This window comes from Artibeus jamaicensis, unplaced genomic scaffold (genome assembly GCF_021234435.1).
Source record: "Artibeus jamaicensis isolate MK-2021 breed Jamaican fruit bat unplaced genomic scaffold, CSHL_Jam_final scaffold_660, whole genome shotgun sequence".
NCBI lineage: Eukaryota > Metazoa > Chordata > Mammalia > Chiroptera > Phyllostomidae > Artibeus > Artibeus jamaicensis.
Window position 1 is genome coordinate 4,417,084 of NW_026522052.1, and position 26,524 is coordinate 4,443,607.

At 42.9% G+C, this 26,524-nt stretch overlaps 1 protein-coding gene across 5 annotated transcripts in view; it reads left to right on the forward strand.

Moving 5' to 3' along the window:
• The window catches only part of OPCML (opioid binding protein/cell adhesion molecule like), a 548,902-nt gene that overhangs the window by 475,413 nt on the left and 46,965 nt on the right, over positions 1–26,524 (forward strand). For 3 of the 5 annotated variants that reach the window (XM_037138275.2, XM_037138271.2, XM_037138270.2), the window contains one exon: positions 9,196–11,403. The exons of 1 other annotated variant lie outside the window; for it this stretch is intronic. In XM_037138275.2, coding sequence (XP_036994170.1) covers positions 9,196–9,296 — 101 coding nt within the window. In that variant the 3' untranslated portion in view covers positions 9,297–11,403. Of the gene's footprint in view, positions 1–1,337; positions 1,382–9,195; positions 11,404–26,524 lie in introns of those variants that run through there. One more of the 5 variants, XM_037138273.2, reaches the window with a different exon arrangement.

The following is a 26,524-nucleotide window of genomic DNA, read 5'->3' on the forward strand; positions in this document are numbered from 1 at the left end:
GTTACCAGAATCTCAACAGACACTGTGACTTCCTTGTCGCCCTGTACAACTATTAGCCAGTGAGTTCCAACAAGCAGGGCACAGTCCTTTCCCTGGACTGCCCATTCTCCATTCTGTTCTCACTTATGCAATGGCGCGTTCCTGCCCTGAACAATGATAATTTCTCTTACTGGTTCTCTCGCCTTCGGTCATCCCTCTCCAATCTGCCACTTCAGGGACAAGTAAACTTTTCAAAACTCAGAATGAAGCTATTCATACCATGTTGAAAACTACCTACCAGAAAGCATGGCCTAGAGGGCTGTTCTTGCCCTGAGATCCATCTACCTTTCAGCTCCTGGTTCCCCTGCTGCCTCTGTGCTCTTATCGGGCTAGACCACCCTGTGCCTCACAACTCTCGATCCGTGACACACTTAAGACTTTGTCTATGCTGCTGGGCCTCTTCTCATCCACCTGTCCACCTCTACCTCAGATAGAGAAACAAACAAATATATAGACAATGACAATAGAATAATAGAATATACTAAGTGCTATGCCAGAGGCATGAAAAAGTTACTAACTATTAAATGTCAACCAGACATAGTTTTAGACAGCTGAGAACCAGCCCTTTCAGGTAGGTACTCTTATCATTGGCACATCGCAGAAGAGTCTGGAGCTCAGAGAATTTAAATGATGTGACTGAATTTCCACAGATCGGAATTCTACCACAAAAGGAAGTGGCCACACCAGGTCTGTCTGGTCTCAAGCCCGTGTCTCTTTCTAACCCACATATGTATTATTTTTCCAGTGTGTTGTGTGGTCACAGATGGAAAGCTTTTGCCCTCTTTGCTACCTAATAAACTCAGACTTATCTTTTAAGGTTCTACTTAGTGTTACCCTGTTTATAACACATTTCTGAACCCCACTGAAGAATCATGCACCCACCTATGGGTTTCTTCTGTTTATTTACCCTTAGGCTGATATTTTGTTTTTATTTTTGTCTCTGCACATAAAGGATGTAGCACTGTATCTTGTAATGGTTATAACCCAGTAAACATTTGCTGACTTAATACATGTATTTTCCAGTCAATGGGGCATCAGTTACACACTGCCCCTGTACAGTATGAAACTCTTCATTAACCAGAAAAAAAGCCAAATACTCCAAGGATTTGTAATCTTCTCCCCCCAGGGCAGCCAAATCATTGTTTCTGTGACACTTTCTCTTACATTCTAGCCTCCCAGTTCTAATTTAAAATTTAGGGTTGTTTTCCCCCCTGTGGGTCTTTTTTGTGAGCGAGACCATATCGCACATTCCAATTTACTGTTTAAAAAGATGTTCATCAAATGATTTCTTCTTGCAGAGACATCAAAAGCTGCGCATATTTGTCCATTTCCTGCTGATAACGTATGTGATTTTTATTTTCCAAATCCACAATTTAAATCCAGGTGGGAGGGAATGAGTCAGAGAGAAATACCATTGCTTTTGGCTGATGACAGCAGTGTAATCATTTGTATTTTCCCAAACCTGCAAAATGTCAACATATTACAAGGAATATGCAGACATTTCACATTTCATTTTTGATGAGGTTCCTCGTCGTTCCCTCGCACCCCACCCCTCCTCCATCTGAATCATTGACATCTGGCTATTAGCCTAAGCATTTAAAATTTAACACTGAGCATTCGGGGTGTGCTGATGTCAGCACACACACAAGAGCTTATGGTTCAGCACAGACTGAAGTCTTGTCTCTTTCAGGTTTGTGATGAGCTGACAGATTTGAATTAACTTCTGATATTAACTTAAACTTGTGTCTTTGTGGGTAGCACAAAACAGGGAGTGCTAAAGAGAACAAAACAAAGATGGCCGCCTTTGTGTGCAGCTTTATCCCCTGGTCTTCTTTGCTCTGCAAAGCCCAGCTCATCTTTTTTGTGAAACAACACAGCGCCGTGTTCTGCACTGTAATTACAGACAATGGAGGAAAAGTTCCCTTTGAAGGGGAATGAGGCGCCTTCATCAGTGGCACTGCTGAAAATAGGTTTATGTTTCATCAACAAGTGTAACGCATACATCCTCTAATTAGATTTCCTTGCTCCTCTTTTAATCACCAAGAACATCATTATCCTTTTGGTTTCTCATTAGGGAGGTCACATAATTCATATTCATACTTGTAAAACCTATCCAAATTTCAAAACCAAACTGTATCTTCTTAGACTTCAGATACTTCATTGATCTCACTGTGCTACCACCAAGTTCAACTTGCCTGTGGGATTCTTTTTTTATTTTCTGTTTTAATGTGATCACCCTACCACCTGCTATTTTAGTAGAATTACAGCTATACAGTCTACCATGGCTACAGAACCATGCCATATTTTCACTGCAATCATGGAAAGGAAAAGTGGTGACACATTTCAATACCTACATCACTTAAGTGTGATGTACACTCAAATTTGAAGCTTCAGAATCTCTTGCAAGGCAGGATCTCATCAGGAAGCTTATGTAATTTCCTGGGAGCTTTGTGCTGAGTTGGAGTACTTTGATTTTCAACACCTGCTCCTCTAGAGGGTGATCAGCCACCCCTTGAATACAGCAGCAAATTCTTAGTTCCAAGATTGTCAGACCTGCAGGTTCATTCTATGTTAAGCAAATTTGTTTTTTAAAAATCAAATGTTCAGTATATGCAATTTTACAAAATAAGTAGCCTCTTCAAAGTGGAGTTTATTTTATATAGTTATTTGTTGGACTATATCGTAATGTATCTGTCTTGCCCCCGCTGAGTTTCTCTCATGGCCATCCCATCTGCCCCCTGGCCCAGGGTGCACGCACCAACTTCTGAAATGGGTCTCGTGATCATTTCTAAGGTTCTCTTTCTCTCCTTCCTGTATGCTGAGGACTAACTTATTTTTGTCTGCATATCTGTCCCCAGGGTATTTTCTTGGTGTTGTCATTCACAGTTTGTTTTGTGGCTTTGCAACATCATTTAAGCTTTTATTTTCCAAGTCAATCATCTTCAGGCACGTAGGGAACTTCATATTTAGCATTGAAATGGGTGAACGTGGAGGGACTAGAGTACGGGAAAAGGGCATAATAACATATTCTCACTTTCAATTGATTCCTGAGAAGTATTTAATTAAACCTAATATCTGTAATAGCCATTCTGACTGAATCAAATCATTGTAAACCATAAAGAAAGATTCCTTATGTGTGGCATTTTCCCACAGTTGGGCTTCCAAACACACGCCCTCCAGAGAAGTGGCCTTTCTTGGCAAACTTTTATGTCTGGTTGGCTGCCACCCCGTGTCTTTCCAGGAGAGGCCAGGTTGCTTGTTGTTGCCTGTAGCCAAGTTCGTTCAGCTGGTGTTTGACATTATCGTTGAGAACCTAGTATTCCACAGGGGGTCTTTTTAAAACTGTCAATACTACTGCAGATGTCCCCCCTTTCCTCCCCACCTTTGCCCACCTTGACCCAACTCCTGCCTCCTCCCCTGGCCTTCACCGCTCTATTGTCTGTGTCCATGGGATATGCATGTATGTTCTTTGGCTAATCTCTTCACCTGTCTTTACCCATCCCCTTCACACCCTGCTTTCAAGATCTGTTGGCCTGTCCTATGTATCCACGTCTCTAGTTCTATTTTTTCATCAGTTTGTTTTATTCATTAGATTTCACATATTAGTGAGATCATATGATATTTGTCTTTCTTGGACTGTCTTGTTTCACTTAGCATAATAATCTCCAGGTCCATTCATGCTATTGCAAAGGGTAGAAGTTTCTTTTTCTTTTTTTTATAGCTGCACAGTATTCCATTGTGTAAATGTATCACAGCTTTTATGAGTAACAAAAGCTGTGATTCACTCAGCAATTGATGGACACTTGAGCTGTTTCTGGATCTTGGCCATTGTAAACGACACTACTATGAACATAGGGTTGCAGATACTCACACAGGACCTCTTTCTTTAAAGCATGATCCCTACAAAAGATGTTAGTTTAGGACCCAGAAATTATTCTTCTTCTGGATTTAATTCCCTTAATGTTTATTCATCCTTTATTTATACTCAGGGGCCTTACACAGCATCTGAACTAATTCTCAGAGTAACCCTGCAAGGGTGGAAAAAACTATCCTCTCCCGATTTTATATATTAAAAAAATATTGGCTGTTTCAGGGTAGTCTACTGTCTTGTCCAAAGTCATCCAGGTAGTGACTAGTAGAGTCAGAATTGAAATTCAGTTCTCTCTGATTCTTGACTCAATCTTTTAAATATTATCCATTAGGAAGGATATTCCTGAGATAAAAGAGATATTAGATGATTTGTTCCAAATGTTTTCTCCTCAGAGTCTGTGAGGGTTTAAATATATATTGTTTATTTAGTTTGTTTATCGATTTAGACTAGAATAGAGAATATTAAAGGTCCTACTGGAATACAAGCTCTGCGAAGGCAGAGACGGTATTTACCTTTCTCTCTGAAAACAGAGGCTGGCTCATGGCGGGCTCCCAACAAATACCTGTTGAGGGAACAGCTGTGACTGTCCATTTCCCTTACAGACCAATCCTTTGTCCGTGGCCCTTGCCACAGTGCTTGGCTTTGGACCTCTCTCGTTGACCCTGCCCAGTGCCCCATGCCCGCCCAGTGCCCTCCTGGATAATGACCTCGCTCCCCACCAGCCTCCACATCTCACCCATCTACCTCCTCACTGTCTCACCTGCCAAAACCTCACCTCAGGTATAATGTATTTAGAAAACATCAAAATAAGCCAATATGAGCCTCAAATAAGAAGTGGAAGAGAGGAGGTGGGAATCCACCAGAGCATCAGGTGCCAGGTCACATGATTATTTTGTACCAGGCACTATACAAATCATTCAAATCCTTTATCTGTCCCCTAAATTTCATATTTTACCAACATGGTCAACAACAAAACTGAGAGTACTTTAAGATCATGTAGCTGGCAAGCCAGAGTCAGAATCTAACCCCAAATTGGTCTGACTCCAAAGTTGCCGGGATTCGTTGCCCTTTGCATTGGTCAGTGACTTTCCTCCAAAGGATGTTTAGGGCCACAAGACAAGGAAGGCAGTGAGGCCAGGGGGCCAAGGGGAGATGGGTGCACAGAAAACCTTTCCCAGGGACCCTGGAAGGTGTTTGTTCCACCTATGCATCCATGGACCCTACTCCTTAGTCCTCAGTCTCACCTTTCCTTCAAACCCTCGTCCTTCCTACAGTTATATTTCAGGGTTAGTGTTCTGTAGTAGAGCACATAATTGAAAATCTGCCTCACACATTCAAATCCAGATTCTAGGTTTTGTGGTAAGAACTACCTTTCTCCCTATTCCCATTTTAAAAATAAATAAATAAAGTAACAAGAATAAAAATGCCATTTGAATTCCTTACCCAGTTTATTGAAATTAAAACTAGCATCTTGGGTACCAATTGCCTGGAGAAGTTCATGCAGCTGGTATCTGCGTGAATTATGTTATAGGAAAACAAGACGCAACATGACACCTGAGGATGTGTGTTCATTTCGGGCAAAGGGTTCCTTCATAGTCACATCCTCCCTTAAACAGATTCCATGAGCTGACCTTTGCAAATGTCTCCTGCCAGCCTAAAAACCAGAAGTGAGCCTGTGTGGTCAGGGGGCCACACTGAATAGTTAGGCGGCGGCAGTCCACCACTTCTCTGTCAAAGTACAGGGAAGCATTCGCCTGATCTGGTGAGCAGCCTGAACACACGGAAGCCCTCTGGGTGAGCCGCAAGCCAGGAGCTTTCTTCCACTTTCAGTGGCATCCGGGCTACTATAAAGATGCAATCAAAGAATCAGGTCATTGCTGACGGCTTTGGTCTCACACTCATCCAACCTAAAGAGTGGAAACACAGATGTGAGCTACTATCTTCTTGCTCGTAACAGAGCCCAAGAGCCCCCACTACACTGGTGTTTTGCTCAGCTGCCAAATCTCAAATGTGTCCAGGAGCTGTATGAGGAAAGCAATGCTAGTTTTAATCTCCATCATGCTGGATTAGATTAACTCCTTGGCCAGAATAGCTCAGCCATATCTCATTGACCAAAGGCACTTTGGCAGTAAATTGCCATATTGTATCATACTATAAAGCAGGATTCATTATATCTTGAGGCTACGTAGAAAATGAGGCCACAGAAAAGGAAACCTTGTGGTCTAGGAATGTTTGGTGGCTTGTTGCTATCTCAAAACATTGTGATACACAGAGGTGCAAAAAGCCAGAGTGGTGATGTTTTTGTATCAACTGGAAAAGACCATCTGGCTCCTCACCAGCTGTCTCTTCTAGCACCAGATGTAGGGTTTCCACTTATACTCAGACTGTAAATAGAAGAAGAGCCTAGGAGGTTATCCATCCAACCTCCTTTCATTTTGTAGATGGGAGAACCAAGACCAGGGAGAGGGTGTCACTCAGCTAGGGAGCAGCAGAGTCACACCGAGAAATTAGATCTCCAGATTCCCAGTCCATTGTTCCTTTTACCACAGGATGCTCTGGTCCTTGGAAAACATGCACAGGGGATTATTTCCCATAGAGGGGAATTGGAGTTGTAATAATCAAGAACACAGACTCTGTAGACAAAGTTATTCAATTCTAATGCTACTCTAGGTGTATAAGTTTCATAACCACAGTCAAAGTACTTAACTGTTCTATTCTTCAATTTTCCCATTAACATAATGGCAATGTCAATGGTACATCCCTCAGTTTGGTAAAGGTTAAATGAGCTAGTCTGTGTTTAGCATTTAGAATCATAGTTGTCATGAGTATGAAGTGCACAGTATGAATATGTGTTATTATGATCCTAAGCAAACTGAGGAGTCCTGTATCCACTAAGTCACCTTCCTGGTTTCCACTCTTTGGAACATTCAGCTGAAGCTGAACTATGGTTGTAAACACCCTGCCCAATCAGCACTGACTGTGTGTGGCAACTGCCACATCTTCGTGACTGCTTACTTAGCATAATGTCCTCAAGGTTCATCCATGTTGTAGTATGGGACAGGATTGCCTTCTATTCAATATTTCATGGTGTATATGTACCACATTTTTTAAAACATATATATCTGTCAGTGGGCATCTGGTTTGCTTTCTCCCTACCTCTTGACTATTGTGAATAATGTCAATATGAACATATGTATGCAACTGTCTCTCTGACATCCTGCTCTAAATTCTTTGAGATATATTCCCAAAAGTGGGGTTACTGAGTTATCTGGTGATTTTATTTTTAATATTTTGAGGGCTTATCATAGTGGCCGCACCATTTTACCTTCTTGCCAACAGTGTACAAGGGTCCACATTTCTTCACATCCTCATCAACACTTATGGTTTTATTTATTTTCTTAATAGTAGCCATCCTAATTAGCTACAAGGTTGTTACTCATTGAGGTTTTGTGTGGTTGTTTTCTTTTTAATTACAGTTGACATTCAATATTGTGTTATATTAGTTTCATGTGTACAGCATAGTGATTAGACATTTAAAGAAACATATGGGTTTTAAAAATCTACATTGCTCATTTTCTTATAAACTTATTTAAAAATCTAAATTATCCATCATTTTTCAGAAGACAATATAGAAAATTACCTTGAAATTTAACTTGGGTATTTTCCAACTCAGTAGATCCTACAGGCCAGTGTGGTTCCTTAGGATGTATGTTTGAATTGATGGAAGCCCCAGAGTCAGGCTACTTTCCATAAATATTTATGGAGCCTCCACAGAGATTGTAGCACGGAGCTAGAGCCTTTATCCTGCCCTTGTCTATAAATACTCTGTAAAAAAATGCAGAGAAACATGAGCCAGACTCTCCAGCTATCATGTAAAAATGAATTATTTGTCAATAAGAGAATTATGTACATTGTAAATCAGAGGAAGGAAAGTTATCCATGCTAAAATCCCTGAAGTTGGAACAGCTGAATGCTCACTGCTGAAGTGAGAGAACTAGAGTTTACTAAGCAAAGGTTAGCATCAGTCCCTTCCTGGGCGGGACACAGATCCACACCATCAGGCTGATAAGCCAAATGATTGGGTCCTGACTGAGAAGACCCTGCACCATTTCTGCTTTTTAACAGCAGCCACACTCATTTCCAATAAGGCAATTTACTTCTAAAAAGGCAGTGTAGTCTTGGCTTGAAAGGTAGAAGAGGCATGCTTGTCTTGCCAGAAGCTCCTCTTTATCATAGGCCCTATAGGGTTATGTCTTGATAGCTTCTAATCCCTTGGCTTGTACTTGTTCTTGCTTTGCCTGGGATACTCTCTGCCTGCTAGCTACTGGTCTTAATTAAGGGCCTGAATTCTCATCGCTGCAAAGTAAAGGTAATGGAGGAGCCCAGAGACAGAGTTAGACACAGACCCATCTGCCCTGGGCCATTTGAACAGTCTAGGACAATCCCACTTCACGTGGTTTGTCCTCTCAAGGATAGCAGATGAAAGGAGAGGGCTACCAGCACTTGTGATTCTATGGTCTTATTCAGCGGGATGTGAATGACTCACTAGGGCTGTGTAAAGGGCCAGAGGAGAGAAGGAAGAAAGAAAGAGGTACAGAGAGAACTCCTTCAGGCCGAATCAGTAGGCGGCAGTTTGGACTTAAAAGGCTGAGTCTTTTTTGTTCCTTTTGGAGAGGCACCACTGACTGATGGGATAAACCCAAGAATCACCTTTAAAACTCTTGAGTTTTCTTCCTCAGCCACTTCAGGAGGAGCCTCCACAATACCTAAGTCACACAGGATGAGAAGTCTGCCACATCCACACCTACACTCCTGTTGCTCACAAAATGTTACTTCCCCTGCCCTGCCTGCTTCTCTCCACTCTGGATCCTCTCCTGCCCCCAGTGGCTATCCTTTCCACTCTCATCCGTCCAGGATGCTAGCTCCACAGACAGACACGATTAGAGGCGCTGCTTATGAAATGGCCACGTGGTCCTGCCATACCATTTAGCCCTGTCTGCAGCCCATAGGCCTGACTATCATTTCCCTCCTCCACCCCTGTGTTGTAACTTCTATCATGCAGAGCAGGCTATTGTGGTCAAGGCATCCCACTGATGTGCCTCTTCGAGTTTCTAAATACTTACTCCCCATGGCACTTCCCAGTTGTCCAGACTTAGAAGGGTCAGTGGTGGGAGTGAAAGGTGGGGAAATGGTCACAGAGAAGCATGTCTGTGTATTTGCTCATTGATACATAATGGTACCTTTAGGTGCATGCTAATGGCTCTGTCTCTCTTTCCCCTACACAGGGCCTGGAGCAGTCATTGATGGTGTAAACTCGGCCTCTAGAGCGCTGGCTTGTCTCTGGCTATCAGGGACCCTCTTTGCCCACTTCTTCATCAAGTTTTGATGAGAAACCATAGGTTCTCTGAGCAACGTCTGCTTCTCCATATCACAGACTTTAATCTACACTGCGGAGGGCAAACCAGTTTGGGCTTCTTTTTGTTTCTTTGTTTCTGATATTCTTCTTGATTTTTTTAATTTTGGGGTTTTGTTTGTTTATTTGATTTTTTCAAGTTTAAATGAGTGGGGTTGGGGGAGGGGTGGGCAGGGTTCTACCATGTGTAGGATAATCATTCATTGGTGTGTCCAAAAGTGGAATATGTTCCTGCTAGCTTGGCCCTTCCCTCCCCTCTGCTTCCCTCCTCCTCATCATCATCACTGACCTCTCCTCTCCCATACACCAAAACATGAGCTCCATTTGGGCAAAAAATGTGCCTCATGATAAACACCCTGAAGACACAACTTGACTTATAATGTAGTGCACAGCAAGAGTTATATCCAAGTGTCCTATTATCTGTGTCTTTTAAGCTTTGGACAATTTTCCTGACTATAATGTACATATATCCTTCTCTCCATGTTTATTATTATCTAATTACATTAGGGTTCACATCCTTTCTTTCTGGGAAGTTATCTCAATGTGTGTGTGTGTGTGTGTGTGTCACACACACACACACATGCGTATATAGTCTTGCCCTATTTGCATTTATCACCAGCTACAGGGATTATTACAGGTTTGGGGATATTTATTCAACCCAACATTAAAAATTTAGAAGTCAAATGACCAAAAAGGGGGGAGGCATTTTGAGGATAGCATTTCTCTTTAAAAAAAAATGTTGTGTAATGTACAAAAAATGATTTCTAGATGGCTGAATATTTAGGTTTTATCAAGCTATCTATCAAAGAAATCATATAGTTATCCATCTACTCAATTGTCTGATTCATCTCCCCATTCAATTATCTACCCACACATCTTCCTCTCTAGCAGTCTATTTACTCTATTTGTCAATCTATCAGTGTAATTATCTAACACTTCTTTCTATTTCTTTCCCCACTACTCACCATCAATTCATCACCATATTAATAACTAGTCATATTGTGTCTATTCAATTGTACTCATTTCTCCTCTACCTTCAACAGACATTGGCATCTTCAAAATTACCTATCAGCTTCCCATGTGAAAGCCAATGATCTCACAGGCTAACAGCATAGAAAGAAATATGTCATGGACTCTTTGGAATGTGGTGGCCCATCCACCCAAAGCAGATGCTGATAACAGATGGACCAAAGTGGGATTTTAATGACCAGTCACTCACTCTTCCCAGAAGAGACTGTGTTTCCAAAACCATCTTCTCAGGAAGCAGGTTGACCCTGGAGAAGCCTTGATAGGTACTGTGTTTTCCTTCTTCACTCTTGAAGGACTAAGGTTTCTTTCAGCCTTTCAGTGTATGTTGGGAACCTATGGGATTTACCCCCATGGATGGCTTTTCTTTATAGCAAAAACATAAAGGAAGAAATACACTTCGGTCTGTGGAGTGCAAAGAGGGCAGTCCACTTGTCTGAGTGCAACGACTTCAGCTATTGTCTCCTCTCTGCTCTGGTTTTAGCTTCATCTGTTTGAAAACTACCCAGTAAAAAAGCTGATGAAGCCAATTATGTGGTGGGTGTGTTGACAACTCTGGTATTTGTTTCAGGAAGCTCTTCTGAGCTGAGGAGGGCACTTGAGCAACTGACTTAATTTCCAAGCACTTGATTAACACAACACTGCAAAGAGGAGGGGAAAAGTGTAAGTGACACACATTTCCTTTGATACAGCTTTTCTGCACTGGCCTGGAGGAAGAATGTCTTCATTTCTTCATATTCAAAGCAGACCCAGCATATGACATTTCTGCATTATCTCCTGGGACAACAAGGATTCAGCCAGCAGGGTACCTACCAGTGAACCAGTGGAAGGTCACTGGAAACGGCACAATGCTGTGCTCCTCCTTACCTATGCTGCAGGGACTGACCTACTGAGAGGATGAGAAAGAAGCATCCACAAAGACTGTCTCACAGACCTGCTCTCCCTCAATGGAAAACTCTTTCAGGAAAATAATACATAATAAATAGGTGTGTGGAGACTATATATACACACACACACACACATATATATACACGTGTGTGTGTGTGTGTGTGTGTGTGTGTGTGTATGCCTTGGCATACTAAAAGCTGTACTTTCGTAGGAGGTAGAGATGGTGCAAGTGAAATTAATATTACATTTACCAGCTGTAAACAGACATCTGCATTTCCTAGTGAGCCACCAGGAGCCAGAATCTGGGAACATAAATGATGGGCCAAAAGCACTGTATCGATTCCAAGTTCCAGGGCCAATTATGAGCAGGCATCAAGTCATAATTAAAAGTCGGACACCAGTGTTTCCTATCTGTCACCACATTCAGCACCTGGAATCGGGTTGGTGTCAGACACTGTATGCAAATTAAATGCATCATTGGAGTGCTCTACTGATAGCAAATGTGCCACTTTGGAGTAAAATAAATGTGGAGGCACTGGGTGGTGCTGGTGATTCTGGAGAACAGGGATCTTGAAATGGACAAGCTGTAAATGTCCTTCACTGTAAGAGTCATTCCAGAGGAAGGGGGCCATCCCTCGGGGCAGGAAGATCACCAGCACCTTTGGAACATAGCAAGGCTGGTCTCAGAGCCACTGTGAAACTCACATGCCCTCTTTTATTGGATATTGAAGCACCTCTGGGAGTTGCCTCCCCCAGCCACATCCTGCAGGGGGAAACCTACAGCTAATCCTCATCTGTCTGTGATAAAGAAAACCAAATAAGTAAGACCCAAGGAAACTGGGTCCTGGGAAAGAAAATTGCTCTTCCTCACAGCAGATGTACCCCAGCCTCTGTGTTGTTCAGGTTACTTTGGCGGGGATGGCTCTACATGACAGTAGCTCTTCCCCAGCATTTTGAAGCATACAGAACAGTAAATGCTCACTAAAGACAATATCCACACTTCCACCTGCTCTTTCAACTTTACCTATGGAGGGTATGTGGATGAAGCCTGCTGGATAGATTTTTTTCAAGGTGTTATAGTGGGAGTGAAGCTAAGGGTAAAGGAGGGAAAAATAAACAAGTTCCTCAGCAACTGAGAGCTCATTACGGGTTTTCCATGGGAAGAAAACCAATAGTGCTTATCGGGAGAGAGGAATTCAGCAGTGCAGCTACTGTGAAACCTTCCCCTTCCCAAAGCAAAGTTAATATGGACTTCCACCAAAGTAACGCCAGTGAAAGAAAAGTGCTAGTGCTCAGACGGTGGCCAAGCCTGTTTTTCAGAAGTTTAATGTCAAGTGCCTGATAGAGTCATCTGCGAGTCTAAGCAAGTGCGTGTAGTTTTTCTCATTCTTGTTTTAACCGGGGGAGATGAGACACACAAGAGAATGGGGTGAAAACACGCATGTATTTTATGCAAAGAACATCATGCAAGGTTGTTCTGCTGCAATTGTGTATAAATGAATAGAAGGAAAGCTAAGGTATCAAAAAGAGGCCTGGGCCTCTTGCCTCTGAAACCAGTGCCTCATACTAGATAATATGGGGGTGGAAAGTGTGCTCTGCGACTCCAGAAACTCCACAACCAAGGATGAGTTTAAGGATCTGTTGCTGCGTGGATCAAGTTACCTTACGCTCCACACGGAGGAATTAACAAGTTCCACCTATGTCAGAAGAACTCTTATGTGGAAAGTGTAAGAACCTCAAGGTGGGCAGTGGATCCCAAAGAGAGCTTATCACTGTCGCTGCATCAAGAGTGGCTGCACACCGAATAACCTGTTTTTTGCCGGGGCCTTCCAGAACCCCTGAGATCGTCTTCTCCTCTGTAGTTGTGTGAGAATGCAGTCAGCCCTATCAGTAGAAGGATGAGAGAAATGGCTCAAGGTGAGGAGAGATAGGGGGTGGGGTCGTCTCTCCCAATTTCCCTCTGTGTCTTCAGCAGAGAAAGACTGGCTTTGCAATACCTACACACAGCCCTCCATACCTGCCCGCCACCACCCCCTTTTAAAAATCCACACATTTTTATTTTCTAAAGGCAAAGTTTAATCGTTTTGGAATTAAGGGAAGCAGCATAAAATTACTCTTCTCAGAAACATGCATTTTTACTTTTTTGGTCCAGTAAGGAGAATCTTTCCTGTCACTTTGCACAAGATCTATCTTTAGAAATGCCTATACTTTAATTGCCTCCTCTCCTACTATCCAAAGTTTCCCTGTCTTTTTCTTTTAAGACAAATGAGTTTGAGCAGTTGCAGTAACACTTCACAGGTGTGTAAGTAGGAAGATATCATTTTCGAAAAGATGCTATATGATGAGAACTCCTAGTGATCACTAAAAGTAAACAAATAAAAATGCCAGTCTCATTTCCCTCATTTCTTATTTAATAGAAGAGAAGTAAATGAAAGGAAGAAGAAATAGATTTGCAATTAAAAGATGTGGCAAAAAGAGCTGAACGAGTGCAATTTAGCCTTCAGGTGCAGAATAATGGGAGTCCAAAGGAATGTGGAGTGGACTTAATTAGACACAATTGTCTTCATCCTGAAAGTAGCCAGCTAAACCTAATTTCCAGCCTTTTGAGAGATTCCTTTTTGTTTCTTTCAAGGGTGCCCTTTTAAAGGCACATGGTTATTCCAGTTGTTCCACACCACTGAGTGCAGAAAGAAAGATTGTGAACCTTTTACTATTCTGTCTCGACCACATTCTCTGCTATCAGCAGATTTATAAGGATATCAATAATAGCAATGATAAGTAATAATAGCTGCCTTGCATTAGTTAGAGGGAGCATTTTTAATCCTACAAAAATTTTTGTGACATGTAAAGTGCAGTTGTGAGGAATGTGTGCGTGTATGAAAATGTATATGTCAAGTTCAGAGTCCTCTGGATTAAAAACAATTATGACTTATCAATGGTGCCGTCATAGCTGTGTCAGACGATGGGTGGGCCCATTCTCACAATTACCCTTCAAACAAATCTATGTTCAAATGCTTTAAAAATTTACCACATGATTGAAGAGTATAACTTTGTCGGCCTCCTAGAGTTTTTATTCTTTAATTTTTTTCCAATTTTTTTTCCTTAAAAATCAATGAAGACTTGATTTCTGTCAATAATTGTATTAAGGGTGAATATACTACCTGAATTCTGTGCATGTTACATTGTAGTTGTAACCTTTTCTAATTCAGGATGAATACGAGATGGTCGTGATTGTGCAGTGTATCAATAAAGTTCAAAGAAATTTGTAATTTTGGGGGGGGGCTTTTTATTAGGATATATCACTGAGTATTCAGGAATGGAGAAAAGTGAGGGGGACTATGCTTCTCCTGTATATGTGTTTTAGGCTTTGGGGAGTAGATGCAATCAGATATGCTACTCTCTCTCTCTCTCTCTCTCTCTCTCTCTCACACACACACACACACACACACAGCATAGAAGGCAGTCTAAGCACTTTCTATAGTACACCTGTTATCAAATGTCTATGCCATTTACAAATAATATAAAATCTACCTGCAGCCTCAAAGCATAAAAAATGTATTGCTTGACCTAGGCTCAATGGAATCAGAAGAGCAGTTTCAGGAAAATAATGACAGATGCTCCTCAGTTTGAAACTCTATTCTTTAATGATTTCTGCAGTTTGATTCCACTGAATTAAGCGCAACTGCGACAAAAGTATGAGAAGATAAAGTGACTATGATGCCCATTTATTCACAGAAGTATATGCCATTTTTAAATTGTCCTCCATCTTAGGTTTTACAGTAGTGTACTTTGCAGATATTCTCATGAAAAAGAGACATGGAGAAGAAGCTCCACTTCTATGATTACTTTTTCTAAAACACCTTTCTCTTTCACCAAAACTCCAACATCCCTCCCCTCATCACCCACACACCTGCTGTTCTGAAGGGACCTCTTCTATGCACCCACCTTCGCATCAAACATTTGTATATCAAATAGCCCTTCTGCCATTAACTAAATATGTGCTCTTGGACTGGGCGTTGAATCTGTCCAGTGTCCATTTCCTCCTCTGTACCATTTTTGAGTTCACACTTCTCAGTGTGTTTTAGTTCTCAATTATCTAGGTAGTTTTTTTCTCTTTCAACCACTGGGTCTCTCAAGACTCTCCTCAAATAAAGCTTAAAACCGGTGGCTGGTTGTGGTTTGGGAATTCAGCAGGAAGAGGGTTGAGATTCTTCAGCTGATGTTACAGTATGGCTAGTACCTCTGGCCAAGACCCTGAGTTTGAGTTATGAGGCTTGTTTCTTCTTGGCTTTCTAGGCAGACAAGGGCCAATCCTGACCTTTCAAGACTCTGTCTCCTTTGAAGAGAATGGGATGCAGATTTGTAACTTGATAAACTAAATCAAGTTCTCGACAAACTAGATCATGTTCTTTGAAAAGTAAAATACTAAGGTAATGGTAGACACCAATGATTGAGTTTCCAGTTTCCTCAGGCTCATTATAAAATCATGACTTGTCAAGGAAACAGATTGCTGGGCCTTTTAACTGTCTTAATACCTGTAGCACTCCTTCTCCCTTCTCCTTTTATTAATCCTTTTAACCATCCTCTTCCCACCCAGACCTGACCCTCTCCTGTTCCTGCTCATACATGCTGAAACCCTTACCCGTCACTCTGTTCTCCAGCTGGCACAGACATTTATTGGTCTTTCCAGACTCCATCTGGCCCTTCAGCTCCATCAATCATCAATGTACCAATTTATTTCTCCATCAGCTAACCACTCACCTATTCATTCACATATTATGTCCCCCATTTATCTAACCCTTATTCCATCTATACACTCATGCACCTCCCTAATGTGACTGTTCCCATCTACTTATCGAAACCATCTATCCATTCCTCACCTGTCAATCCAGCTACCAATCATCCTCCAGCTAGCCTTTGGCAGGCATGCCTACTTACCAAGACCCTTCAATGTAATGAAAATCTTTGCTGTTATCTTTCAATTCCACAAGGGAGGCTTTATCTAGTTATGCTTAAGCATGGCAGCCAAACAGTTGGATTCATTTCTTTTTGTTATTTTTGCCCAAATACACCATATTAAGAACTTAAACATAAAGGAATTCTTTAGGGGATGCATTCAAGGCATTCTTGTTGCTATCAACATGCATCACAGTTTCAAGAGGATGGAGGAAGATGAAGAACTGGCAGTGGAGTGGAAACCCCCAGATGAGCACATGTTGATGTTCACCTTTCTACCACTAGGGACGCAATTGAACATAAAGGACTGAAGAAGCAGACAGGAGAGACCTCACCAGCAACTACCTCTTTTTTCCATTTGAATTTTTGTTAACTAAGTTATCCACTTTTATGAAAATTGGGGAGTATTAATAATTAGTACTGAACCTTATGTGCACTATTGGCAACTAAAACCCCAGTGCTATAAATAATAGTGCCATCCTTTACAGCGTCCCTCTGGTCATCAAGAATTGTTTTCTCATATTTTTTCACAGTTGTTCATTTACTTATGCATCACATTTAGTAAGGAGCATCCCTTAAGGAGCTCACATCTAAGATGTGACAACAGTTCTGCAGAAAGAAACACTGCAGTATCATATTGAAGTATTCAGATAAAGTGAAGAGGACATAATTACAGGGGGAGCGAATATTGCAAAATGATTGGAAACTTCATTATTTTCTCTCCTTCTCCCCCAGAAAAGAAAAACTGGGATGTAGACAGCTAATATAGAGAATGGAGATGGTGAACAGATACACTACTACAAAAACCAGTGTGGCACCAGGACCACGGCACATGCGATGTCCAAGTACTTATTGAGGTAGTGAATACCAGTGTGTTGGACAGATGAGTACCATGGAAGGAGTTCAAAGTATAAAAGGCCAGAGGCCACAATGCACAATTGAAGATGAAGCCGACACTGGAACTCTTAGAGATAGAGAGACACAACTTCTAGAAGGTCACATCTGGTCAGAATATTAAGTTTAATTTTATACAGGATTACTGAGCATATTATCTTTCATTGGATCTCAAAGCTCCATGAGCCTCTCTGATGAGGGAAGAAAGGAAAGGGTGATTGAGGGCAGGGACACAGCGGAGACTAAAGAGGGAGAAGCAGAAATTACTGTGCGCTTGCTGAGTACTTACCCGGGAAAGGAGCCTGCAGGTATCGACTGCAGTTCTGGGATTCATTTGTACTTAAGTGTTCAACAGCATGTACTATGTCGAAAATATGAATATTTATAGTTTTTACCTCTCAGTTATTTGCTATGCCCTAGAAGATATAGTTCTTTTTATTTAGTTAAGTCCTCAAAGCAAGTATTTTATCTTCAGAGACATAGTGTGATGTAGTTTGGGGAAATTTATTTCTAAAATCTGATCTAACAAGTTACATATTATATTGCTTTCAACCAATTTCATACCCTCTCTGAACCTCAGCTTTACCTATGTTAGTACAATGGTCAGACCCACCTCAGAAGGCTGGTTGTGAAAATTATCAGGTGTAAAGAGTTAAGGATGTTCAACATAGTGCCTGGTACATATAAGTTACAAATAAGTGTCAGATTATTTTCCTCCTATTCTTTCCTCAGCCTTCTGTCAACATCTTCACTTTCCTGAGTGTCTATAAGCTATCACAACTATGCTGCCTCTTTCAAAAATATATTTTATGTTATTTAATTTAAATTTAAAAGAAAAAAATATGTTTTTTTGAGTTCTGGATTATTCGAAGATGCAAGCTTAAAAAGCTGGGAAGATTTTTGGTAGACCACCACAGAAATACTGAAAAAACAGTAGAACTTAATTTCAACATGTATGTGGTAGCTAATATGTGACAAGTGCTAAGAACAGACACAAAAGAATGTCTGACTTCAAGAAAATCTCAGTCCAGTGGAGGATATGAAGTTACAGCCCAACATGGTAGATACTGTTCAAAGGCTAGAGGATCCAGTAAGTGCATGTCACCAGATATCAGGGGCAAAGCACCCTTGCAGAAGATGAGATGCCTGACCTACGTCCTGAAGGAGCCAAAGGAATTAGCCAGGAAAAGGGACGGAGGAGGAGCAAGTGAGTAACAGCGGAAGCATAGCAAGGCCAAGAAATTGCAGATCATCCTAAAAAGGATGAAGGGAGAGGCATGCACCAAGAGAGGAGGTGGAAGGGGTAGATAAGAGTGAGACCCCTGAAATATTGCGGTTTCTCCTAAAACAGGGCAGATATCAAAGGGTTTAGCCGGAATAGTAGCCAGGTGGGATTCACAACTGAGCTATATTACCATGGCAGGAGGGTAGGTTAATGAGCATTGGCCACTGGGGTGGCCAGAGAGAGAAACATGTTAAGGGAAATTGATATACTTTTGGTGAAAAAATGATTAGGAGTAATAAGAAGTAGCAGAGAAGTTGGAATGATTTTTAGAAGGCAGATAAAATGGGAAGGAATAGACACGGGGGGGTTGGAGATATGTAGAATATTCCAGGTTTCCAGTTTTGCCAACTGGGTGAGAGATGTGATTCTGAAAACTAAGGAGGATGATAAAGTTTCATCAGTTTTTGACACATCTCTTCAAGGATCCTTAGAGCCTCCAGGTGGAGGGATTTAAGCACCATCAGCATTTTCCTGAGTCATGTAATTATATCCATCATCCTCTACAAGGCGTGCCTGATTTCCTTCCTCCACTTCCCACTTTAGTCCCATAGAAACTCTAGCTCCTTGAGTTATTTGCAATTCATTTCTCATCCTCCATTTCCTCCGTCTCCTGATTTTGTCTTACAAAGGTACTGCTTTTTATTGCTTGTTGCGATGGGGTGGTATGGTACAGAGCACTCCTTGGAGTAGGCAGGCAGTCAGGAGGTGACGGAAGACAAGCGGGAAAAGGAAACTGGCACAGCTCCCCCACCACCCGGATGGGTCGGGGCACTTCTCATGTCTAACACTAAGGACAAACCACTATTCGCCGTGTGAGGAGAGAATAGCTGGGCTCTGAGAATGTCTGAACGTGTTTATTACCATCCATCTGCTTTGTTACAGTAAGGCAGGTCCTCTTTTCGTTCCTACCCAATTTGATGCTCATTTCAGTGTGAGCACTTTTTAGAAAAGTTCTTAAGTTTTCAAACCTCGTCTATCTTTGTTCAATTTTTTTTCCTCCAATAATCCCAGAGCAAATCCTAAAACTAGCGAAGCCTGAATCTTTGCAGGGAGCCATGGCGACTGGCTGCCTGTCAAGGCAACAAGGTTTTCCAGGTGGCCCCTATCAGCGTACGTCAACACAGAGCCATGGGAGTTTGAGCCCATGTGTGTGCACTGGTCTGAGACAAGTCGGCGGGAACTGCAAGTGGGGAGAACTAAATATTAATTCTGATTCTGCCATAATCTAGTTGTGTGCCTGCAAATTTATAGTGTAATCTCTTACGGCCTCAGTTTACTCACATGCAAAGGAGGGTTAGTAACTATCCCATGACACTGCTGTGAGGCATATAATGGAAGGAGCAACACAAAAGCACCGGCAAGCTCCTGGAATATAGATGCTCGGCACCGAGAGGCAGCTGATCAGTTCATTCCTTTTCATCACCCTCTGCTCTGCCCTCCCCGTTCTCCAAACCAGCTTCACACCCACCACATATGATCACCTAGAAGGCACAATGTAAGGGATGACTCTACTCAAATATCATATTCTCTAGTTTGTTGTTGGAATCACATCAAAGAGAAACGTGTGAGGCTGTATGTTTATATTCAGCCTTCAAGTGTTTTACAATATCCACTTCCTTCACCCCTTCCCCCATGTTTCTAGGTGCATAGGTGTAAGAAACCAACTACAAATGCATGGTGGCTCTCTGTCCATGGGTTTCCTAGTGCTGAGTCCCTGCAGGGCATGTAGGTACTCTCAAGGTTGACTGTCCCTGAGGAAGAAGGCAAGCCGGGCTCTGCCCATGAAGCCCACGTCTTTTGTTCCTGCTCTTACTTCCTGCATGGTGGATTTGCAAACACTGTTGCTCTGGTTACAAGACAAAGTCAGTTTCTCTCCCTTCATGGGCAGAGGTCTCAGGGGAACGAGCTCGTTAGAGATACAGTAGCCATGCAGTTGAGTCAGCCAGGATGGTAAAGAGACGCACTGGCAATCCTCAGCTACAAAGGCTCCAATTCTTCTCTGGATGAAGCCAGAGTCCCCGTCTCAGTGCTGCACGGGCCATGAAGAGGTGCAGGAAGAGGCCATGTGACCTCTTCCTGTCTCACTTTCCACCTTGTGTGACAGTGGCTCCAGGACCTGAGTCAGTATGCTTGTGTGAATGGGTCCCTTTGATGTCAATTCATTGAGTTACTGGCAGAATCCCCTGTTGTCCCTGTCTTGCTCTCCCTCATACTGATGTCTGTTCTGTGGGCAGTATCAGCACTGCTCAACCTGCTCCCTTCCCTCTTCTTAATTCTTACCCTTAGGATCTTGAAAGTGCTAAGGAGGAGAGTGACACAAGGAGTGGAAGGTGCCTTTCGGGAATGGGGTGTAAAATTACTGTCTTCAGAGTATCCCCTTTGTTTTAGCACAGTGAAGTCCACAGGCTAACATATTTAAGCAGACCCATTCCTTGCACAAGAGCATATGACAATAGCAATGTATGTACTGGGGAGGAGGCAGGTGCAGGTGGGCACTGAGCAAGGGCTCAAAGCTGCTAACATTTATATGTTTATTGAAATCACATATGTTGTGAGGAGCTTTTGCATGTACTAATTCATATAACATTGAAAACAACCTCAAAAGTGATGGGTTACCTTCACTGAAGCCCAGAGGATGCTGCTAGAGGTTGGCATGGCTGGGAATGCAATACAAGTTGGTCTGACTCCGTACCACTTGCTTTTTCCAGTTCCATACCAAATTGCCTGCCATTCTTGGGGTCGACCCATGTTCCAAACCACACTGGGCTCTATTTGCAGAATATAAGAGCAGATCCTGTAAGTCTTTGCTAAGCTTGCCTTCTTTGTGAGCTTCCAGAAAGGGAGGCAGTGGGATGGGGTGTTCCGTCTCTTAGAAGAATGGTACCAGAGATCTTCTGGCTCCAAGGTCAGGTCTAGAAAATGCCCTGCTCTTCAGCGCTTATACTCTCACTTGCGCATTGAAGGACAAGCTTCAGTATTGCTGACTTTTGTGAGTCTGACCCTAAGCCGTGCAGGAGTCTGAGAGTCTCATGGAAGCAACAGAGAGACAGGAAGAGTCAGTCCTTCTCCGAAGTAAGGAGAGGAAAGACTTTAACTGAGGCTGTGAGTACACAATATTGTCTTATGAGTAAGAGGAAATAACTCTTCTTTGCTTTCTAGTTTGGACAAAACAAGAAAGATTAACAAAAATCACAACCTAGGAAGAAAGATTATGGACAATGAAATATAGACTCTATTCAGTCAAATGACATTTTTTTTCATTTCTGGTTACATTTTTACATTTCTGGTTACTGTATGCAAATGGGAACTATTGATTTTAAATAAATATAAACTTATGCCTATGTAAATCTACCTAAGTAGCTACCCACCTACCTACCAATCCATCTATCAACTGTCCTCTGTCACTGTCCACTACACCTAACTAATGACAGCAGATAGTTTGTGTTTGCTGTTCACCAAACATCTACAGTGATGCCTGACAGATGGTAAAGCACCACATTTATTACATGAATGAATCCATGGGTTTTGAGCTGAAAAACATGATCGAGACCATCTTCTGAGCAGAGGTCTTGTAGACATGTCCCGGATAGAGTGAAAGGGAGAAAGTCAACACCAGCAGGCAGGAAATGGGGGTCAGAGTCTCTGTGGGGCCCACATTTGTGACCATGAGTGTCTGATGTAGGGGATGGTCATGGGCTGGAAGGGATCGTACAGATATGGAAGATACTGAGAAAGGAGATTATTTGCCTACTTCTCTGTCTGAAGGGAAATGGGTCCGAATAGAATAGGTATTCCCTTTTAATCATTTTTTGTCTGCATGTTTTGTTTGCACATTTGTCTGTCTTTGATAGTAATACTAATAGTTTATTTCCATGTGTTCATGTTTGAAGAAGCTTGAGCTCCACCACTCAGACACAGCATTTGAGCACAGAGGACGCTGGCTTGCCTAGTTAGCACCTGACTCGTTAGCACCCGACTCGTTAGCACCCAGATGGGAGCTGTTGTCCAGGCTCCCCGGCAGCTAGTTGCTGGTAGTCCTTCCTTCCTGACCTGCTTCTGTTCTCACTCGGGACCCACTGTGACCTTGCTCCCCACCTTCTGCCCTAGGGAAGCCCAACCTTCATGTCTTCAAAATATTTTCTCTTACTCACAGGCAAGTCCAGTGACCTCCAAAAGAGCCACCTCTTCCCCTGCTTCATTTTCATGCAGTGCCCCCTACACTTCCATACCTTAACTAAGGACCAGGAGAAGTCCGCAGGGATAAAACATTAAACTAGCCCTGTTTCCTGTGAACTATCGTGAATAGAGACCAAAAAGGGTAATGTGATGAGGAGTTGGATTAGATGTGGGCCTTTGCGCTAGTGGATTCCGGTTACCATGGTCGCCTAAGGAAGAGCATCCACTGTGTGCCAGCACCATAGGAAGTCCAGTGAAGAATCTGTGGCATTAAATGTGGTCCCTGCCTACTGGAGGTATACGATGCAATTAGGAAGACAATACACACACACACACACACACACACACACACGTTTGTATGATTAAAATGTTCAATGGCGAGGTGCAGTCCTAAGATGTCACATCCCATGGCAGAAATGCTGGTGGGTGATTAAATCACACCATTGACTTCAGATGCATAGCTGCCTCCCTTTCCTAAACACAGGCTCTCCCACCCAGGAATGCTCAGGGAAGGCTACCTCAGGGAGTGAAACTGAGAACGAGGCCAAATCCTCTTCCTTCCCAGACCCAGCACAAGTGGTAGCCCCAAGGGGCCCATTGTTCTCTCCTCATACACTACAAACAGCTTCCACAGAGGAGAGGGAGGTCCAGGTACTACTGAGCTGGGTGAGCGCCCAGCTGCCGCTGTCCTCACCAGCCCCATCAGTAAACAGCACCACAGCAATCAATTTGGCTTTTTTGATGAAGACAAAACCATAGAGGAAAACCATTAGAAGAGGTAATAAAGGGCCTTCTTGTACAGTTAATAGAGAGCCTCCTGGATGGAACAAGCCCAGCTGTTGCTGCTGAAAATTTACTTCTGTTTTCAAGTTCAGATAGAGACTAAAACATTATCTTCGCGGGAATTGATTTTACGTCTTCCAAACACATATGCCACCTTAATTGTGATTTGTGTGATAGTTCAGCTGCTGAAAGCTTTCGTTTATCTCTACCTGGTTAAACAACTTTAAATAATAACAAGTCAATATATCTGTCTATTGACCAGGGTTCTCACATCCCCAGAGCACACTGTTGAAGAAGAAAAAAGCGTTTAACCCTGCATGGCCCGGTGTCTGCCCCACGTCCTCTTCCCCACACTCCCACGCTCGGTGTTGATGGGGAGATACAATTGCCTTAAAAATGAAACAAACAGAAACATGCAGAGCCTGCTCTGATGTCCTGCCTCCTGCAGAGGCTTTGTTTGTAGCCACACCGCATTCTTTAAATAGAAAATATCTGGGGGCTTTTAGTCAAATATTCTGCACTAAATATTCTAATTCATTTTAGTTACAGAAACTGCTTTTGCATTGAGCTCAAAAACAAGGCTATTAAAGATGGCAGCTTGTTTGAAAGAACCCGCACAAACAAAAAAAATCATGGCTTTCCACAGTGCTTTTTTTAAAGGCATAGTTTTTTCATAGGAATGATTAATGTTGTATGAAGTAGGGTGGGAAGGTGAGGGCAACGGGCTTATTTTATTCATAGGGACTTAAGCTAGAGTTCTTTGGAGAGTAAAAATTTGGGTGGTAATGGGGGTGATGAGGTAAAGTTTGGGTTGGATTATTTGTTATCAGTTTGTTTGTTTTGGCAGCCAATAGAAAGCCAAGAATGAAGCAGGCCAGCAACTCCAGAGAGCATCTAGTCAGTCGGTTGGCTTGCCACCTGCTGGGTCAGCAAAGTCCCCTCTGTCCGGTGGGAGCCTTTCCCTTCTTAGTGTCAAGAGTCAGTAATATGGACAAGGGCTGGGGTCCATTTGGCCCTGGTATGCCCTGGGACGCCCTAATGGTTAGCTAAACAAATGGCAAGGAGAGAACACTGCTCGAATCCCCAGCTCTCCATGTAACCAGCCCCATTCCCAGTGTTGGCCTTATTCCTGTAAAGCAAACAGGGAGTGTATGTGGGAGGTGAGGAGATTATCGGTCTGCTGAGCTCCTGCCTGGTGCTAGTGCAGCTCCAGGCTGTGGAGAAGACCAGCGAACAGTTGTGGGGCCAGGAGAAAGGAAGGCGGAGCCAACAAAACTGACCATCCTACTTAAACAACCGCGGAGCTGAGAGGAGGCATAAAGGCTGCAGGTGTCAGTAAGAGGCTGCAGAGTTAATTCACCTGTTAAGGACTTTTTTTTTCAAGTTTTCACAAATTCTGTTTTATGACTTCGTTTTCTAATTGGTATAATTCCAACCCAGACCTCCCTTTGAAATGCACTCTTCCCTTTGATGTTCTCACTTTCTTCTCTCCCTCCCGCTTCACCCAGAAAGCCCTGTAGACACAGAGCAAAACATGATGCTAATAACAATGACAATGCTCACAACAGTGGCTGCCTGCAAACAGTGAGCCGTGAAGACGGGAAGGTATCATTAATTGCTAATTTAAAAAGAAAAACAAACCACTTCTCTTGGGTTGGTGTTTGCCTGATAGAGAACATTTCTTGATTCTTTCATGTTTGTTCTCCATTTTCCTCAGGGGCACGGGCTGTGTATTAATTATCTGTGTATTGTCGGCCGTGAATGAGTGACTGACTGACTGAATGGATGGGTCTATTTATTTATTTTTTTACTTCCTTAGCCTGCTTCGCAGGGTGTGTGTGAACTTCCTGCTTTACTGCTGACATTGAAATGACATCTGTACCAAGACTTTTAGATGCCGGCATGAAAGCACCCCTGGGCTGCCCACTGCCCTATGTCTGTGGCATTCCTTCTGTCTATACATGCTTGTTGTGACCGGTCCATGTGTATGTTTACATAGGCAACATTATAACAATAAAAGCTGCCCATTCCCACCTTCCCAAAATGCTCTCAAATCAACGGTGGTCTCATTTTTTTTAATTTCCCATTTCTTTCCAATTCTTGTTCTCATACATAGTTAATTTTACAAAGATGTAATATAGCAAAGCTATGATTCTGTACTACAGTTACTAAAATGTAAGTGGGTATCTTCTCCAGATTATTAGTTGGGCAGTGGGTGAGGGACAGTACTTCACTTGGCATATAATAGCCACTAAATGAATCTATGAAGGTTGAAACAAATGAAAGGAAAAACAGTGCTGCTCACCTGGCTGGAGGCTGACTATTGCATGGAATCTAAGACAGCAGACAGAAGAACCTCAGGAAGCATCTCATTCATTTTCTAATCTAAAAAAACTAGGCTATTAAATCATCCAAATCCTTTATGACTGCTTCCAAGGGAAAGGAGAGAATGAGGAGCAATGGGGGAGCGGCAGTGAGCAAAGCTGAGCTGGGAAAGGACCTGGGAGGGGTGAGGAGCACTTGGTACCTGGGTCAGCTCCAATATAATTTAGTACTTGCTTGGCAGATGAAGAAGCTGAAATCCAGAGGGGAAAGGTGCCCAGTGAAACGAATGCGGGCAAAGGCACTGAGATTTCTCGAGCCTGCCCTTTCGGATCCCCCAGCCCAGGGCTCTTTTTTCCCTAGCCCTGGCTGCCCCAGATCAGACCTGGGCAGGAGTGAAAGCCCAGTTCTTCCTCTGGAGAGATTCTCAGCTCGTCCTTGCTTACAGCCTGCTGTGGAAGGGCGCCCTGGAAAACCTGCAGAGCATGCTGGGAGGGGAAGAAGGGAAGGCCCTAGGCCTCACTCTGGGCCCTGAGACGTGCTGAGTTATCAGTTGTTACTGAGACTGAAGGCGCAGTTTCAAAATGTTGGTTTGGGGAAGTTAGTATTGAAATGCAGGCTTCCGGTGACTCACACAAGCAGCAGGGTGCCACCCTTCTCGGCCCATAAACTGTTCAATTCTCTCTTTGTGCACAGGGGGGCGCTAGCAATACGCCGCGGAGCCCCAGAGGCCTTGCGCTCTGCGCCGCCAGGGAAGGACTTAATTACACCCACTTCTAAGGGAGCACAGCAGCTCTTCAGTGATCTGGTTCTGCATTGCAGACCTGGTGGCAATGCTGGCTCAAATGTCACCTCCTCTAGGAAACCTGGC